This window comes from Gobio gobio (assembly GCF_949357685.1).
Source record: "Gobio gobio genome assembly, chromosome: 12".
Taxonomy (NCBI): domain Eukaryota; kingdom Metazoa; phylum Chordata; class Actinopteri; order Cypriniformes; family Gobionidae; genus Gobio; species Gobio gobio.
This window is the reverse complement of record NC_137105.1, coordinates 16,634,271-16,654,773: the sequence shown is the minus strand read 5'-3', so window position 1 is coordinate 16,654,773 and position 20,503 is coordinate 16,634,271. Positions and strand designations below refer to the sequence as shown.

The 20,503-nt window shown below is 37.3% G+C and overlaps 1 protein-coding gene across 7 annotated transcripts in view; it reads left to right on the top strand.

Annotated features, from left to right (window-relative positions):
* cdc42bpab (CDC42 binding protein kinase alpha (DMPK-like) b) overlaps positions 1 to 20,503 on the top strand; it is an 80,128-nt gene that overhangs the window by 32,170 nt on the left and 27,455 nt on the right. For all 7 annotated transcript variants that reach the window (XM_079831865.1, XM_079831861.1, XM_079831864.1 and 4 more), the window contains exons 2-12: positions 371 to 462; positions 4,401 to 4,484; positions 4,899 to 4,994; positions 5,415 to 5,563; positions 15,494 to 15,587; positions 15,689 to 15,889; positions 16,849 to 17,097; positions 17,265 to 17,344; positions 18,267 to 18,427; positions 18,503 to 18,625; positions 18,750 to 18,883. In XM_079831865.1, the coding sequence (XP_079687991.1) occupies positions 371 to 462; positions 4,401 to 4,484; positions 4,899 to 4,994; positions 5,415 to 5,563; positions 15,494 to 15,587; positions 15,689 to 15,889; positions 16,849 to 17,097; positions 17,265 to 17,344; positions 18,267 to 18,427; positions 18,503 to 18,625; positions 18,750 to 18,883 (1,463 nt within the window). The remainder of the gene's footprint in view (positions 1 to 370; positions 463 to 4,400; positions 4,485 to 4,898; positions 4,995 to 5,414; positions 5,564 to 15,493; positions 15,588 to 15,688; positions 15,890 to 16,848; positions 17,098 to 17,264; positions 17,345 to 18,266; positions 18,428 to 18,502; positions 18,626 to 18,749; positions 18,884 to 20,503) is intronic.

Sequence of the window (20,503 nt, the reverse complement as noted above, 5' to 3'; positions counted from 1 at the left end):
AAATTATTTTTTTTTCATAAATAAATGAATTGTTAATAACGTGCACTACATTTCAAATGTTTGGGGTAAGTTTTTTTTAATTGTATATGTTTTTAAAAGAAGTGCATTTTTTTCATTATCAGAACAGGATGAATAGAAAGTTTAAAAGAACAGCATTTATTTAAAGTAGAAATGTTTTGTAACATTATAAATGTAATGTATACGTGTCTTTACTGTCACAATTTAATGCATTTTTGCTCAACAAAAGTATAAATTTCTTTAAAAAAAAATCCTACTGACCCCAACTTTTGAACAATACTGTATTTATTCATATGTTTTTAATCATTTGTAAATCTGATTTTGTCATCTTTCTTTTATTTTGTTTTTACAGCCAAACCTTTCACATCCAAGGTGAAACAGATGCGCTTGCGCAAGGAGGATTTTGAGATCCTGAAGGTGATTGGACGGGGAGCTTTTGGAGAGGTATTTATTGTTCTCGTTTCCTTCGGAACATTCCTTTTTTTTAAATCCTGTAATAGCCTCTTTGCATTTATTTAATGATTATACTGATTTGCCATAAACACAGGTATGTTGCAGAGTAAGGATATTCTTCATGCAGTACTTTTAAGAGCCTGAGGCAGTTGATGTTCTTTTGTAATGACAGATGTGTGATATAGTCACTGGGGAATGTGTGGTGTACAGGTAGGCCAGGAAACCAGTACTATTAGGTTACTTAGTGAGGCCTGGCTGTTCAGAATGGCTCATGAAGTGGGAACATTGGACAGGAGCCATGCTTTAAAACCCCAGCAAATGGTTATGGAATTTTTATTTCACAGAGAAAATAGCTCTGTGACACTTTGACAATTCAAGGTTTGCCAGAGTTGTGCTGAAGAAATAGTTCAACCAAAAATAAAAACGATGTCATTATTTACTCACCCTTTTGTAACCCATGCAACTCTCTTTCTTCCATGGGATACAAAAAGGAATTTTGAGGAATATCTTGGCAGCTCTGACTTGAAACGGTGCGCACAAGTTGTACAGGCTATTTGTATGGTATTTTTTTTCCCATTCTCATTGAAGCTCGAAGGCTTTAGTCCTCATTCAGATTTAAAAAACAGGTTTGGGAATTACAAGACAAAAGGGGACCAAATTGTCATTTAAGCTTATCCTTTAAAATGCAGATCTGCTTTTAAAAAATTACTCCGAAACCAAGTACCTTAAATTTTCCTAGAAGTGAAATACATTAACAACTGTGGCAACACATTTTTTAGATTTGGTGGATGGAAATACATCAAAGACCCTTGCGATTAAAGTCGATTTTAAAGGGCAATATTTGTCAGTCCTTGGGTTTTTCTCTACTTGTCAACGTCTGGTGAGCTATGATTCATCCATGCCCGCCTCGGTGGGAACGTTTTCGTCTGACACACCACTCGACAGGGTTTCCGGCCTCACTTCAGTCCAGCTGGAATCCACAGCTCATGGAAACCTTGCAGAAAGTCTGTTCTTCATGATGTGAGCCTGTTGCCAAAATAACACGAGAAAGGAAGCCATGCAGCTGTGAGAAAACGTGTGAAGGAACAGATTGAGGATCAGTCACACACTTTCATCTCCTGATGGATCAGGATAGGCTTGGGCGAGCAGAAGAAGGGCCGATGACATCATTTCCTGTGCAGACTTCTGAGCCAGTAGCTGCTACTGAATTTCCAGTTTGAAGACCAAAATTATCAGCCGTGTGATGATGTTTTAAGATCTTTTTTTTGCATTGTCACATCTTTCAACACTTTTCAACACATTTAAATCTCACTTACTGAAGTGCAATTTTTTTTTAATTAAAACTGTGTAGGGTGTGGAAAAGGGAATCACATCACATACTGTCATCACATAACCTGATGGCAGAAGAGCAAAAGAACTTTGAAGGAGAGTCCTCTATCAGAAAAGTCAGAGCCAAGAACAGTGCGCTCCTTCCTGATCAAGTCACTGAACGTTGCCAGAACATTGTTGTGTTCTCTGATCATCATTTAATAGAGTGAAGACGTCACACATCCAACTGAGCCTAATTCTTTATATTTCCTTTTCAAGGCAGATGCTAGATATGATCATTATGTTACTTTACTGGGAATATGATCTCATGGCGTTTACAGGCATCTGTTTTTCCTTGTATTTTAACTGTACTGTTTGTAGCCTAATAGAGATGCTGCCTATTGTTACAAATAATTGCCTGCTTGGACAGGATTCAGGAATAGACTGTCTGACTGACATAATGTTAAAAAAAAAAAATCTTTCAAGTAAATGCAGTTCTTTTGAACCTTCTGTTCGTCCCTGAATAACCCTGAAGAAAATGTGTCCCGGTTTCTACAAAAGTGGCATAACTGTTTTCAATATTGATATCAATGAATCAGCATACTAGAATGATTTCTGAAGGATCGTGTGACACTGTTGAAAAATTAATCTTTGCCGTCACAGGATAAAATACATTTAAATAAGTTATTTTGTTTTGCTGTATAATTATATTATACAGTTATTTTAAATTGTAGTTATATGTTTACAATATTACTGTTTTTACTGTATTTTAAATCAAATTAAACGCAGCCTTGGTGAGCATTTAAAAAAAATCTTACTGACCCCAAACTTTAGAATGGTAGTGTAAAGTGGCCAACCACAGATGTTGTCGGCTTGTTTACAGGCACCAAATTATAGAGTTAAGTTATAGAGTGATACTGCAGTGTAAAAATCAGTTCTGCAATGGGATTTAATATGCTTTGTAGGCACAAAAATCATGTTTTACTTGATTATAGGGATGACCAAAATTCTGGGCCGAAACCGAAAATTCAGAATGCACTTGGCCGAAAACCGAAAATAAATAATAAATAAATAATTGCACGTAAGGCATTTTTAATATAAACTTTTTAATAACAAAATCTTTTCTACTTCAGTTTGTAAAATATGAACATTTAAACAACAATAAACTGTAACTTGTTTTCATGACAGATTTATTCAAACATGCATTAAATAATGAAGACATCACTAACAGGTAAAACATAATGAATATGTAATACAGTGCATACAGTTGCAAGAAAAAATATGTGAACTGCTTGCAGAATCTGTGAAAATGTGAATAATTTTAACAACATAAGAGGGATCATACAAAATGCGTTATTTTTTATTTAGTACTGTCCTGGATAAGATATTTTACATACATTTTTTTTTAAACATATAGTCTACAAGACAACAAAAATAGTGGAATTTATCAAAAGTTTATGAACCATTGATTCTCAATGCTGTGTGTCGTTTTTTGTTTTGTTTTGTGATGGTTTTCTTGAGTCCCTTGTTTGTCCTGAGCAGTTAAACTGCCCAACATTCTTCAGAAAAATCCTTCAGGTCCTGCAAATTCTTCAGTTTTCCAGCATCTTTTTCATATTTGAACCCTCTCCAGCAGTGACTGTATTATTTTGAGATGACATTTTGAATGACAGTGAAGTGACACAACTGACACTGGGAGGTCACATGATAATGACAGCATGGCGAGTGTAGTACGTCCAGATTACATTCATACTACTACACAAACTCATACGATATAGAACATACTTTTTTAGCGGTCTTGAGGTAATTACTTATTCAAAATAAGTACTTACTCAAGAGAGTATGCGATTTCAGACGCAGCTTACTGATTGAGCGATTATATAAGACAGGATTCCTTTCAGTAAGTTGTCATTTAATTTCACCCATTTTTATTTTGTGCTGACTACTAGCAGTAAAGAGGAATAGATCTGTTTGTGTGTGCTTAATCCACACTGCCACTTGAACTGAGTGAATCTACAGTGATCTGTCACGCTGAGCACAAAAATTACATTTATTGTTTGAATTTTAAAGTTGACCGCTTCATATTAAAAGTAACAAAGCACAAATCTTTTTGCAATTTATTGAATGGCTAACGTGCTAAAAATGTTTAGTGAAGTTTTGCTCACACATTAACAGAAAACAGCACAGATTAAAATATTTTAGATTTTAAGAAACCATATCATTACCATACCATATTTTTATTGTTAATCCAGAGCAAGTGTCCACACAGCTGACATGTTTAAGTGTTGTAATTTATCCACGTTGTGTGCATGGCGGCGAAAACGTGCATCGGAGAAGCGCTAATAATTTCGGTTATTGATTTTGGCCCTCCAAAACCATTTCAGATGTTTCGGCTGAATTTTCTGTAGCTGAAATTTGCATTCCTACTTGTTTAGTTGCATTTTTAGTTTCTGCAGACTTACAGTACCAGTAGAAATGAAAAAAATCTGCTGTACTTTTTCTGCAGTGAATGCTAATGGCAGAACTTGTACTAACAAACAAGATAAGTAGCACTTTTGTGTCTTCCAGGTAGAATTATGTTTAAGATCACATCAAGACTGATGTTCTTGTCTTCCTTACAGGTTGCAGTAGTAAAGGTGAAAAATACAGACAAAGTATTTGCCATGAAGATTCTCAACAAATGGGAAATGCTCAAAAGGGCTGAGGTGGGCTGATGTTTTTACTGACATCTCTTGCTTTTATTCAGCAGATTTGGTCCGAGTAAGCTAACTGCTTTAGCTGCAAATTACAGTAATGTTTTTCTCAAGACTGATTTTAAATAATGTGCAAATCTTGATCCAGTTAGCATCAGGCTTTACCATTCAGCTGATGCAGCCGTTTCTCCCATATCCCTGGCGTGTCATTCCTTAACTTCCTACTAGAGAGTTACTCCCTCTTTCTTTACCCATTACATGAGAAACCACTTAAAAACAAACAGTCTTTGCTCAATATGATTCAGAAAGCATTCCTCTTAGTGGAAATAGACCCCTTGGTTGGAGTCATTCTAAGTATGTGAGGCACATTTTTGATTGCTGACTCCGAAAAGTGGTTTTCTTTGACATTTACCTCTGTTTCCTCAGACGGCATGTTTTCGGGAGGAACGGGACGTGCTGGTGAACGGGGACAGTCAGTGGATCACAACGTTGCACTATGCTTTCCAGGACGAGAACAACTTGGTGCGTGAGAACTCTCGAGCTCACATTGGGTCTGATTCACATTCACTTGATAAGGTGCAGAGGGGGAGATAACGTGATCATCAATCACAGCTTACAGAGTTTCAAGGGACACTGTCTTACAGGAGACTATATATTTATCTCTGCCGTGCTGTGTATATAGCGTGACTGGAGAAGAGGGACTTCAGTATGAATTATCATTTTGAGTTCAGCTTGATGAGTGGGAGTGTGAGGGAATGAAACCGGAGGAAGAGAACGATAAGAGGTTTTAGATGAAAGAATGTCATGGATAACTGAGTTGGGATGGGTTAATCCAAGGGTGAAGGGAATTTAAAAGATGTAAACTGTCTATGATTGATATCTTTTGTTCCTTTTCTTCTATTACTTCTGTCTTATTCACTCCCTGTTTTTCTCTCCTCCTAGTATCTGGTGATGGACTACTATGTAGGGGGAGATCTGCTGACTCTGCTCAGTAAGTTTGAAGATCGTTTGCCTGAGGACATGTCCAAGTTCTATCTGGCCGAGATGGTCTTGGCTATTGACTCTGTGCATCAGCTACATTATGTTCACAGGTGGGTCCTGGCATCTTTAAACCAGGGGCCAGTTGCACAAACATAGCCATTGTGTTAAGACTGTCTTAAGAACTAGTATGATTAACTAGCAGTTATGGGTAATCAGTCTTACTTTTTCCTATCAAATAGTTATGAACAGTCTTAAAGAAAAAAAAAATTGATGACTAACTTGTAAGACCAGTCTTAGCAGTTTATGCAACTGGCCCCAGGGTTTTCCATCAGTTTCAAATGTTGACTGAATAATTGCATGGTTTGCTGGTTAATTAATCACTATTAATGGAATATATCAATGTTTGCTGAGGCTCCAAATTGTAATCGTTTAAAGACAGCTTTGTGGTAGACAAAAGCATTGAATATTAAAAGTGGCTTTATAAGTCAATATATTAGTTTTTTTCTCTCTCATCCCTCCCTGTATAGAATCCTATCACTGTCTACGGCAATCCATTTTGCAGTCGGGTTTGCTTGTAAAATGGTTTTATTTAGTGAGAATACACGGATACTTTTGATACGTAAATACATTGACAGATATGTCATTGCAGAAAGAGGATTTTCTGATGACATTTGACAGCCAATGCCATGTTAACCAGCCAAAACGTGACCCCTTCATTGTAAAAGTTTGATTGGTGCTATTCCTATTTTCAGAAAAGCCAATGTGCTTTAGTTAAGTCACAGCAATAACCCTGTTTGCTAGTTGATTGTGGTTTTAGGGGGATGTGAGCATTTCTCATTCTCATTCTAGAGAGCATTTGATTGGACAACAACCTGTGTAGTGCAACATGAGTCATTATATTTGGTCTGTTTTCACGGAAAAAGAAGACGTGTCTGCTTAAAGTGAATTTTGTCTATGTTTAGGAGTACACTACCATTCAAAAGGTTGGGGTCAATAAGATTAAAAAAAAAAAAAAAAAAGTAGCAAATATGCATTAAATTGATCAAAAATTACAGTAAAGACAATAATGTTACTAAAGATTACAAAAATCCTGAAAGAAAATGTATCAAAGTTTCCACAAAAATATTAAGCATCACAACATCAACTTTGTATAGTATATTTTATGTATTTATATTATATCTATACAAAGGATATACTTTGTATATATATTAACTAATATATTTGTATATATTAAAATAAATCAAATTGAATATATTAAAGTAGTCCCCCTGTAGTCAATATTTGTATCCCTTAAAACTCATCTTTGATCACCAAAATGACATATTACACCCATTGCTTAATTTAGTATTCGCGGACTATGAATATGCAAATGATCCCTGCCTCCACTCACTCATACAGGCTTGTCTACAAGTCCATGTATCAGAATGGTAATGGAATTTATGTATCGCTCTCTACAACGTTGGACACATAACGGTAATTAATGTGATTAGCCTTTGTCTTGACTACATTATCAAACAGATTTCAGAAATATCAGTATCCTTTGAAATGCTTTGAACAACTTATAGGCATGTAGTTCATCATAACATATACATATACATCATATACATAATTCACCCGCTATATCGCTAAATGTACCCGATTTTTCATATCAACAGAAAAATATATCGGGATAACCTGCTTCTCTTGAGACTCACCTGCTTCAGAGAATAGTTAATGATATGCTAAAGTCTGCCCACAAGTTGAAGTGATTGGTTACAAGGTAGTTTGTGACGTAAGAAACAGGAAAATTAAACTTTAAAATGTAATAATATTTTACAATGTTTTTCCTGAAATTATCATATAAATGTAGCCTTGGTGAGGTATAAGAAACTTCTTTCAAAAACATTAAACATACCAACCTCCACACTTTTGAACAGTAGTGTATAATATATTAGCATATAGATGAACTCAAAGCTAATACACATGGATTAAAAGCCACAAAACACCCACTTTGATTTCATGGGGGTTTCAAATCAGCTAAGCATGCACTGAAATCAATGAGTCGGGGAAAAGGCTATGTTTAGTCTGAGGGATGGCTGGGTTAGATGATAACCCATCTTTGGTTATCATACAGGACGTGGCTTCTCCATATTTGCATAATAACAGGCACCAGTTGCATAAAGCACTAAGTGTGATGAATGTGTTTGTACTGGGACTTTGGGTGTGCTTCACTCCCACCGAACACATCATTTGGGTACAAACACACACACTTTATCTAATGTACTCGTGTTGTCTTGCTCAAGAACTGATGTGCAGTCTTGGTCTGCCAATTGCAGTCTCTTTTTGGGGCACCCAGAGGGACAGGCAGGGGAAAGTTAAAGGCAGTAATCATGGGGTTAGAGGTGTGGTCAACTCTCCTCTCGTGAGAGTTTGGCACGCCTGGTTTGTGGAGGGTGGGGACCGAGTGGATTGGTCTCCAGGGATGGGGTTGGCGTGGGTGTGTTTTTGTATGAGCCATGTTAAAGGGTGTGCATATGGGAATAAGCGCGCCTGTACATTTGAGGGTGGATGAACTGTGTGAATTAGTTGAGACACCACAGTTTGCAAGAATGCACAGTGATGGGTCCATAATTAATAATGTACCCTCTTAAAAAAAACATTTAAAGGGATTTTTCACTTAAAAATGAAACTTATATGTACTCACCCTCATGTAATTCCAAACTTGAATGACTTTCTTTCAACTTTCTGCTAAACGTCTCCTTATGTTGAATGATCACATTGCTGTTTTCAATAGAATTAAAACATTTCAAGCTCACAAAAAATAACAAAAAGCAACATAAAAATAGTTGATATGACGCAATGACACTCATGGATCGAAACAATAGATTCCTATGGAGTTAATAGATGTGATGTTTATTAACAAATTTCAGGAGGAGCATGTGCAGATAATTAAACCTAATTAAACACGAGTGGAGCACATTAAGCTAATTAATTTAATCAACAATAAGAGGTGTATATATACAGCATATTTACCTTCTTTCTTTGACCGTTTTTATTTTAGCATCCCTCCACCACCCCATCTCCTCACTTTGATTTTAATAAACTCTTATTAGACGTCAACACAATCCATAATATAATACAGTCTAGTCCTAGTCCTAATCTCTATCAGGGGGAGGGGGGGTGGGTACTCTGGGTTCGGGCCAAAATTCCGAGCCCGGAGACCACCCCGGACAGCACGCCAAATACGCATAATCTTTACTCTATTTAATTTGATGTAAGTGTGAACTCGTGAAGGAGCTATACACCAGGTACGATCAATCGCGGCGTGACAGTGAGAATTTTGTTCCCCCCGACTATTTTCTTTGCTCCATCGTGCCATGCTCGGTGTAAAAGGGCCTTAAGCCATAATACATTTTAAGTTTTATTTCATGCATTTCATTTTAACATGCAGCTCTAGGCCCTGTTTACACCTGGTATTAAGATGCGCTTTGGTCGATCGGGTAACAAATCGACGAAGCTAAATATTTATGTAAATGGGGGTGTAAAACATTTTGCGCTAGTCCAAAAAAATATCCATATTCAACAAAGTAAAATATATAGCTTCTGGCGGACTTCCGTATTCAATTTATGAAAAAAACGTAACTGGCGCAACGATGACGTCGGACATAGCGTAAGTGTTTTGAACTGCGTGAGGCATTACACTTTCTTCGTAAGTTAAATACGGAAGGCGGGTTAAATATGGATATTTTGTAGGGCTGGGCAAATTAACGCGTTGACGCGGGCGATTAATTTTTTCAAAATATTTAACGCAAATAACGCAGCGTCCGTTTTTATATCCATTTTTGCCTAGCGTTACATGATCACGCTCCTATTCATGTAAATGCTTCCAAGCGCAACAAGACACGAGATGATCCGCGTCATGTTCGTCAGCGGCAGTTCTTAAAGTGAAAGGAGAACTGATGATGCCTGTCATTAATGTTCATCAAAGAACAACGGGAACAGAGAAAATTGTAGCTTTAATGATGATTAATCTATATATTTCATTTATTTTTTATGCAGTTGAGAAAGGTGTTTGATAACTATTACATTTCTGTATATGTCTATACATAAACCCATTTATTATAATGGGTTTATGTAAAGATTGTTTTAAGTTCACTTAAATTAAAAGTAGTTTTTTTAAAGCCTAATAAATCTTGAAATTGGGAGCTTTCAGTTATACTGTAATGTAACGTCATTAATATTTCATAGAGACATTAGCATCAGTGATACTGGCCTTTATTCATAAAAAGATGCCATTACAGCACATATTTAAAATGTACTGTCTCTAAATTGTTTCTACATTAATTTGGAGAGTAACTGAAATTATTACAATATCAAAATATTGAAAACTTAAAATATTAAAAACTTAATTACAGAATTTTTTTTTATTAATTAGTTAATTTCTTTTTATCGATTCCCAGCACTAATATTTTGCTTACACAAATCGATTCACTTCAGAAGGCCTTTATTAACCCCCCGGAGCCGTGTGGATTACTTTTATAATGGATACACTTTTTTTGGGGCTTCAAATTTTGCGCTGCCATTATAATGCTTGGAGTAGCCAGGACATTTAACTCCGATTGTATTTATCTGAAAGAAGAATGTCATATACACCTAGGATGGCTTGAGGGTGAGTAAATCATGGGATAATTTTCAGTTTTGGGTGAACTATCCCTTTAAGTTTGGTTTGAAGACGTATCAAGCCCAATGTTCTCTTACCATTCCTGATTTCTAACAGGTCTGCGGCTGTCAGAGCAGAAATGAAAGCTGATGCTGTCTGTGTTTTTCCGTCATCTCTTGTTGTGTTTGTATGTAAATTGCGCAAGCTTATTTTGTCCATTAGATCGGAAGATCTGAAAAACCCATACATTTACCTGCCCATAGACCCTCCCATTGAAGAAATCAGGACAGAAGTGGTTGAAGGTGGACAAAAGAGACTGATTAAAATACCATTTGTAAATGGTTATTTCTCCTCGTCCACTTGTGATCCGATCGACCAAAACGCATCTAAATACCGGGTGCAAACAGGGCCATTTAATACAACTTTACAATACAACTTTTAAATCATATGACAATGTCTCAGCGTTGACATCATACCTGGCATGATGCAAAGTTTAGAATAACATGGTGGTGAATAAATGATGACAGCATTTTAATTTGTGTGTCTGAACTATGCCTCAAATTAATTTAGTCTCTTCATTAATTCACATTTACATTTTTAAATGCAGGTTTCACACACTGTTTCTAGTCGGCAGATCACATTAGTCGGCTCCTGCCCTGAAAGCTTCCAGGAAAAGCTTGGAGCTCTTGCTTTCACCCAGCCCTTATTAGACTAAGTGGGCAAGCTGTTGTGTTAAAGTGGAGGATTTTTAGAGATTGTGCTCGTAAGTGGTGTTAAGTGCCTGGTTCCTCTCGGCCAGATATTTGCATAGGGTGAGCTCTGATCCTTCCACTGATGAGGACCGGCCCATGTCACAGTTGAAGAGCCAACCGGACGCACTAGCATCTGTGTTTTTGTTTTGCATGACTATTGCGTTATATTCAGTTATTGATCAGGGCCATATGTGTCCTGCTATTGATCAATACCATGTGTGTGATGTCTCAGCTGATTCCTAAGGAAGCTGGAATTTAATTTGCCACCGAGACAGGGCTCATTGCACCTTAAGCGTCAAAAGGGAATCTCTTGTTACCTGTAAATATCCTCTATCAAAGAAAAAGATGCGCAGTTGTTGCCTGAGGATAAAGCCACATTCTTCTGAAACGGCACAGGTGATTGGATGACCTCATAAAGAGCTTTGTTTGGCGACACCGGTGGCGGTCTTAGTGCTTGTAGAACAGCTTTTTTTCAACCACAGTGCATTGACCTACAAGTTGAAGTTTCCATATACTTTTTTTTTTAGAAATAATGAAATGTGCTCAGTACTTAAGTAAAAAAAGGACTGAATGAATTGCTGAAATATATCCAACGTCCCCATACAATGAGTCCCACCCCCTTCTCTTTCTTCCTGTCTATAGTTGACCAGCTCTTCCTGTGGTAGGCAGGAGACAGGTCCAGATGGTGCTCACAGATGGTTATTGTGGTCTTAAAGTGGGATTACCTCCCTCTGCTCGCAGTCCACTGCTCCTTAAGACAGCAGCCCGGGACAGAGCCACCCAATTATCACCTACACTACAACCCCTGCTGACTCGACCGGACCCCTTAACACACTATTACTAAATAAATGGCTTTTAGCCTAGCAGAAGGCATGCGGCCAGTTTAACAAAATCGAATGTAGATTTAATGCATGCCAAGGATGCTTCGCTATGATTGGAGTTTTAACGCACACGGGAATGGAGTAATAGTGAAAATAAAAGTTAGATGTGGCATAGAAGACTCAAAGCTGAGTAGCTATAGTGCCATCGTCAATGGCTATGTCACATTATCTATGTTATGGCTGTTATGTTATATCTGCAGTAAACCTTGTTAGCTTGCAATGCTAATCTATAGACTCTGCAGAGCATATTTGTTTGGTTCAGAGTTTCTCTACTTCTTAATTGGTTTAGGATGCCCTCCTCTGCTTTCTACTGTTTGCTCTGTGGCACAGAACCGTGGCGGTGAGAATCGCTCAATCAAGCCAAGACCCTCTTAGAAAGGAAACTGTCAAAGACCTCAGTGACGGATTCAGCTAAAGGAGGGGCCTGGATGGTCCGCAGAATTGGTCATGGATTATGGCTGTTGAGAGATCTGCTGTGCATCGGGTTCAGTTTTGCATTTTTTGCTGAGTTTATTTATAAATATTTTGCTTTAATTCAAATATGATCCTAATTAATTCTGTCCCCTGAGCTGTACATTCATTTCATAATAATTTTCCTTCAGAACAATTGATGCATCACCTGCATGTTTGCGAGCCCTCCAGAATAGATATTATGTATCATTGTGATAACTTTATTATTAAAAGTCATACAATGCTTTCATCTGCCACAAAAAAATTATAATTACATGTCTTTGACTTTGAAATTTATTTGGTTGCTTTATGTATTTATACAGATACACTACCATTCAAGAGTTTGGGATTAGTAAGCCGTTTTAAAGAAATTAATACTTTTATTCAGCCAGGATGCTTTTAAATTAATCAAAAAGTGATACAGATATTTATGTTACAAAAGATTTCTAACTCAAATACTGTTCTTTTGAACTTTCAATCATTATATGCTTTAAAGAATCCTGAAAAAAAGTGTCTACAAAAATATTAAACTGTTTTCAACATTAATAATAATAATAATAATAATAATAATAATAATAATAATAATAATAATAATAATAATAATAATAATAATGTTTCTTCATCACCAAATCAGCTTATTAGAATGTTTGCGAAAGTATCACTTGACACTGCACTGTAAAAAATATTGTAACCTGGTTGCCTTAATTTTGAGTTAATTGAAATAAAAAAATTGAATTAATACAATGAAGGAAATGGGTTTAATAAAAAGAAACTCAAAATATTATTGTATCTGAACCACATAAATGAAGAAAAATGTTTGTGATAAATCATGAAAATAGCACAATTTGGCGTGTTTCACTGCATTATTACAAATAAAACACACAATTATGCAATATGCTTACAAAATCTTTTAATAATATTTGAAAAAAGGGTGACGTCGATTCTCAAAAATGTTCATTGTATTAACTAAAATTTTTAATTTCAATGAACTAAAAATTTTAAGGCAACCAGGTAAATTACTTTTTAAATATTTTTTTTTACAGTGTGAAGACTGGAGTAATGGAGCTTTGCATCACAGGAATAAATTACATTTTATCACAATATATTAAAATAAAACACAATTATTTTGAAATGTAATAATATTTCACACTATTGCTGTTTTCTTTATATTTGTTCAAATAAATGCACCCTTGGTGAGCATTGGAGACTTCTTTCGAAAAATTATTTTTAAAAAATCTAGTGCTAGTTAAGTATATATATTTTATATTTATTTGTGTGTGTGTATATGTATGTATGTATGTATGTATGTATATATATATATATATATATATATACACACACACACAATACAATACATTTTAAATCATTTTAGTCTGCCCTAGATTTTTAGTAGGTGTGCTGAATGAAAACATAATTGTTGATTTGCTGATTGTTGTTGTCAGAGATAAGAAAATTATATATTAATGGTCATATTACTTAAGAAAATGACACCCCAAACAGGGGTGTTGTATATTATAAACATTGTAGTTTTGACCATCTTGCTTCATTATTCGGTGTGGATGAGGTCAAGCCATTATGGAAAGAGTTTCACCACCCACTGAGTTCCTCACACAATCTCAGACAGACCTCTCTGTGTCAAAGCCCTGATACATGGCTCTTTTTGGCCCTCTATTCAACTGCTTGACAGCGGGGGATGGCTGCCTGCCTCTCACCTCACACACATACACTAAATCTTCATATTTTGCACGTCGCTGACAATTAATAATTAACACTCGTGTAAAAAACTCCTGTGTGCTGTCCTCACCCAATGTTCTAGCACTCTGCCAAAGCTGGAAAATCACACACACGCTCACATTGTATGAGCTTGTAATTTCTTATTTGAAACGTTGGCTATAAAGTACAAAAAAAGAGAAAACCATCAGTAGTGCTGAGTTTTAGAGTTTATGAGCTGTTATGATTAATGATGTGCTGACGCTGGTTAATCCCCTGGCTATTTGAGTGAGATAGTGTGTGCGCTTGTCCTTCAAAGTTTTTCTTATCTCTTTTACGATAGCCAGCACTGTACTTGTGCCAACCACAGGACAGTTGCATGATTTATTGACATAGATAAACTTAGATGTCTTAAACATAGGTGTATGAATCTCAGACAGTTTAGAAATCTCATGGCACAAATTGTGCTGTTATTTGAATAGTGCAAGATGGCTGTTTGGCTCAGTCCAATGACATGTACACATGACCTTTGACCCTTATTAGGACAACACAGGCCCTGGTCCACTTGCACACCACTGTATCTGGTGCGACATTTGTACATTTTATTATAAAAAGTGATGAATAGAAGTAAAATTAAATCATAATTAAAGGTAAATGTATATTTACTTGTATTATTTAATTATTAGTGGTGCTTGCAAAGCCAATGCATCATTATTGTTATTCCCTATACTTATTATTATTCTTCTGGACAAAACTTTGGCACATAACTTGTCCCGCACAGTTTGTTGTAGACCCGTGAATGAGGTGTCAAATCCCATAGACTTACTTTGGCCAGAAATTTGAGAGATTGTATCTCTGTATCAGAATGTCATAGAGACTTGGGGGGTGGGCTCATTTGGCTCTGCTTGGCAAACAGCCAATAAGTAGTGACATTTAAACTTTGTAGCCATACCCTAGCAATCAGTTATATCACCCTAGCAACCACCCCATAGACTTCCATTGAAAAAAGATGAGAGATCAGATTATTGTACAGACAAGTGGGTAGCCTCTTTTGACTCAAGACTGGCACAATATCTCTTTAAATATCTCACTGACAACTGTCTGGCCATGCCCTAGCAACCATTTACAAAACCCTAGCAACCATATGGCAGCATGAATATGATGTATCTCAGCACCAGATCATCATAGAGTCAAAGGGGTTGGCTCATTTGATTCGGGCAGTCATCCTGTCTATTACTATCACCCTGGTAACTGTCTAGCTATATCCTAGCAACCATTTAGAGCACCCTAACGACGTAATATCAACATGAACATGCCATATCTCAGCACCAGAACATTGTACAGACTTGGGAGTTAGCTTTCTAGCAATCATGCAAAAGACCCTAGTAACTGCCTAGTGCTGAGTTTTGCCATGGCAAGCGACACTCACATTTTCTTCAGAAATTATCTAGTTTTAGTTATATGATTTCATTTTTGTATACATACACACCATGGCACTGAATGATTACCATATTCATTTGGTATGACATTGCCATGGTGCACTATTTAATACTATAATATTTATTTTGGAAAATGAGTGTTTGTTGTTTGTGTTTTATGTTTAATCAGGGATATTAAGCCAGACAATATCCTGATGGACATGAACGGTCACATCCGGCTGGCTGACTTTGGCTCCTGTCTCAAACTCATGGAAGATGGGACGGTGAGTTTGATCTTCAATCCTAAAGCTGCCAAGTACATTGCTTTTAGCTCAAAAAGTGTTGTGTTCTAACTTCCTGTATTCTTGTACCTGTTTTCTCTCAGGTCCAGTCTTCTGTGGCAGTTGGGACCCCGGACTACATCTCTCCAGAGATCTTGCAGGCTATGGAGGATGGGAAGGGAAAGTACGGGCCGGAGTGTGACTGGTGGTCTTTGGGTGTGTGCATGTACGAGATGCTGTATGGAGAGACGCCCTTTTATGCTGAGTCTCTGGTGGAAACATACGGCAAGATCATGAACCATAAGGTTAGTTTGCATTGTATTCCAACACTGAATTCTGCGCCACAAAAAAGTGTTATTTCCGATGTTTATTTAAAGGTGACGTGTGTAATTTTTCAATTTTAAAATGGATATCTTCATTGGTTGATTCCCCTGAATAGTGTAAAAACACTGTGGCGCTATCAACACATTACATTTTGTTCAGGAAAAGTTTTTTTTATGAAGTTCCAGTTTGTGATGCTTGTGCGGAGAAATTGCACATTTCACCTTTTAATTGTGGAAGTGCCCTTCTGAAATCTGTTTGCGGTATAGAGTAGCTTAAAGGGGTCCTATTGTGCTTGTTTACATTTTTAACTTTCTTTAGTGTGTAATGGTGCTGTTTGAGCATGAAAGGGGTCTGCAAAGTTATAAAGCCAGTCCAAAGGGAGTTTTACTCTATATCAGTAAGCACTGTTTCTGAACTCCCTGGTCCATCCATAGCCAACCAATCAGAGCACATTGCGATTTTTCGTAAGGAGGGGCTTCATAGAGACAGGATTGAAATGGAGTGTTACTGACAGACTGGGAAGAGAGGTGCTGCAACTATGAAAACCTATTCTAGTAGACCCCAAAAACAAAATCAAGACTTTGAGAAAAGGCATAATGGGTCCCCTTTAATTTCTAGGTAACTCATTCCTTCTTTTAGTTAATAAAGACAATAATTTGTATGTGCATCTTGCTTGGTATAAAACAAAAAAGTCTAAGTGAATTGTAGACGTTTTGAATTAAAATTCTTTTTGTCTTTCCTTCACTATTTTATTCTGGATTAGTCATCTCAACCTAACAATGAGGTAAAAATTCACCTTTTCATCAAGGTTCATTTAGTTTTGTTTGGGACTTAACTAATGGAGCACATCTTAAACCACCTTAACTAGCGTAGTTAGGTAGAGATAATTGATAGTCTTACTCCGCAACGCTCAAGTATATTCCAACTCTTTCGTTCTCAGGAGCGCTTCCAGTTCCCACTTCAGATGACGGATGTGTCTGAGGAGGCTAAAGATCTCATCCGTCGGCTGATCTGCAGCAGAGAACACCGACTGGGCCAGAATGGCATCGACGACTTTAAACAGCACCCCTTTTTCACAGGCATCGACTGGGACAACATCCGCATGTGCGAAGCACCCTACATCCCTGAAGTCAGCAGCCCCACTGACACCTCCAACTTTGATGTGGATGACGATTGCCTCAAAAACTGTGTATGCATCTCATTTTATCCTGGAGCTGGTGTGTGTGTGTGTGTGTGTGTGTGTGTGTGTGTGTGTGTGCGTGTGTGTGTGTGTAGCTGAGCAGGCCACTATACAGTGTTACTAGATGACTGGAATGGATATTTTGAGTCTTAGATTGTTTTTCTGAAATATTTTAGGAGACGTTGCCCCCACCTTCACACACAACATTTTCTGGACACCACCTCCCATTCATAGGCTTTACTTACACAAGCAAATGGTGAGTCAGACAACTTTTTATTAATCATGCCTTTACGTATGTAGACTACTGTTCAGTTTGCGGTCATTAGCTAATACTTTTATTCAGCAAAATGCATTAAATTGATCAAAAGTGAAAGTAAAGACATCAGTTTCAAAGAAATGCTGTTCTTTTGACCTTTCTATTCATCAAAGAATCCTGAAAAAAAGTATCTTGGTTTCCAGAAAAATATTGAGCAGCGCAAACCACAGAAATAAATTATATTTTATATAAACATCTAACATGGAGCATTCAGATGAAAAATTCCCAGCGATGTGAGCCGAGACAATCTCAGTAATAATAATATTTTGCAATTTTATAGTTTTTATTTTATTTTTGATCAAATAAACGCAGCCTTGGTCATGGGTGTAAAATTCATCTAACAGTTTTGAAGGGGACACAAATAGTACAGCCAAAATTGTACAAATGTGTGGCGTTTTGGTGCACTGAAAAATTATCTTATGTCAGTTTTTTCTTTTCTCTGTCATTTTATCTGGCCAACAACACAAACAATAGTTGTTTAAATACGAGTTATCATAGGTTCACCACGCGGTAATATAATTATTAAATGATCTTCCGTCCTCCACATAGTATTGAGTAAAACCCAACACAGTGGTAGATCTACAATATTAGCCTAATATCAGTTCACACACAGGCTTATCACTGTGTTAGTTGTAGTGGGTGACTTACAACAAGCTACCAAACAATCCTCAGATGAGGTGTGTCCCCCGCGATTTACGCCTATGGCCTTAGCATAAGAGCCTTCTTTCAAAAATATTTAAAACATTTAACCAACCCCAAACTTTTGAACAGTAGTGTAGGTTGCCGTGCGCTTTAACAATATGATTTATTCTGCAAAACACAAAATTTTAATTGCAATTTTGTGATAAACGTGATTCTTTAGCACACTGTCAGATCGAGAGTGTCTGCGAGAGTCCATTGGACCTGAGCAGGTAGATGCTGATCTTCAACGTAGCCTGGAGGAGAGCCTGGCTTCTGAAGCTTATGAGAGAAGGATCCGACGTCTAGAGGTGGAGAAGACCGAACTTACCCGTAAACTACATGGTGAGGGCACCAACACATCTAGAATAAATCATATTTTATCCTCCTGTCTCTCTGAAACATATTTTTTTCCATTAGAGTCCACGCAGACAGTGCAGGCACTGCAGTACCCTGATTCGGACGCCCCAGTGAATTCTAATAAAGAGGTAGAGATCCGGAGTTTAAAGAGTGAGATTGACATCCTGAAGAAACAGATCGCAGGTGAGAGCTCGATATTGGGTTAAGGGCACAATCCTGGTCTTGGGTCTTTATTGTTCTCTATTGATTACCCATTGAGGGTAGTGACATCTTTGGACAAAGACTCTATAATTTTGTGTCATGTCAGATTCTGGTCAACTGGAACAGCAGTTGCAGGAGGTCAGCACTGCCCGAAGAGACCTGGAAGACTCGTCTAAGGTCATCAGGGGCTTAGAGAAACAGCTGAAGAATGTCTCACAAGAGAAAGATGATCTGCACAAGGTACTTATCCCGTTGTATTAAAAAAAAAAAAGAGAGGCAGAAGATCATACTGTTATCTAGCCATATACGCCAGTCAATGGTGGTGAAGCTATGGTTTGAAATATGGGTAACTTGCGCAACCACAACCTCACCAGGTGAGCCAAGGTGGTTTGCTTCTAATCATTTTGATCTTAAAGGGGTCATGACATGAGAAATCAAATTAGCCTTGATCTTTTGATGTTTAAGAGGTCTACCATTGAAAAATCCTTCTAGCTTCAGAGTTTAAAACGTCCTCCTCATTATAAACAAAGCCTTTATTTAATCAAGCTCCAAAAACAGCTTGTTTTGGATATTGGGGGACCTGTGATGTCACACGGGCAAACACATTTGCATATGCCTGCCTCCAGAGCAAGACATTGATGAATAGTTTTACATAATTGCATTATAGGCCCCGCCCACAGTCGCTTAATTGCTGACACTTGCCTACACTGGATGTGAGCATCATGTCAAAAACAAATAGAACCCATTATAATCACTGACGCAGTCTACACTGGATACAGTATACGTTCACTTTACTCCACGCGCTTGAGTCTGTCAACAAGAGGACAACTGGAAGAGTAAATAGAAGCATAAAGGAACGCTTGCTTTAACGTGTCCAGTTAAAACAGCTCATTTGCGTCCCTGTACAGACAGGAACAAGTGGATGGTTTATTTTAATGGCGTCCCGGATTGTGTCAGAGGATTATATGTTTGTTTAGAGAATTTGACTACAGATTTTTTTGTAAACGAGGCACAGTGTAATGGAGAGTTCGCAAAGAAACTTTTGTTGACAGATGAAGCAGTCAGCTGCATTACATCTGACAGCAGCTGCATCACAAATCGCAAGTAAACGATTTCATAATGCTTTGTTTGTAAATGATGGTTTTATGTGGATGTTTTCAAAACATTCCCTTTTACATTTACTGACAAGAGTTAAAGGAGCCGTCCCTTAAGAAAACTGATAATGTCAGACAGAGGGTCTAATTGAAGGTTGGAAATAACTGTTTTTACACACACACACACACACAGTCACACACACACACGCACACATATATCTCATCCAGATAGATGGCCTTTGCCCTTGCTTGTGCCTCAAAAGAGGACTTACAAAGATACATAACAGCTACAAGTGTATGCACTACTTGCTTTATGCAAGCACTTTATAGGATAAATACACAATATAAAATACACAATACAGGATTTACCCTATTATACTTTATCGACACAAATTGATAGTTCAAACAGCCACCCAAAAATATAGTCTATAAACAAAGCATCCGGCTGTATTTGCGTTCACATGAACAACGGTTAAAGTTACTCGTCAGGCTACAGTAGAATACCATAATTCCACCGTTCAATTATGCCTAAGACATCGAGAGTCACGCAGACCTATATCAACCCAGCCACAACATAATTGGGAATAACATGCCTTACCTTAACACAGAATTGGCCGCAGAGGCCTGGGGTCAGCTTCCTTTGCTGTTCATCCAAAAATCCAAGTCGTCGATATTCATTTATATTTTTTCTACGAATCTTTGAGTTAACGTACTAAACATGAGTGGAATTTGCACCGCTGCGCCCCCACACCTTGATGCTCATGCC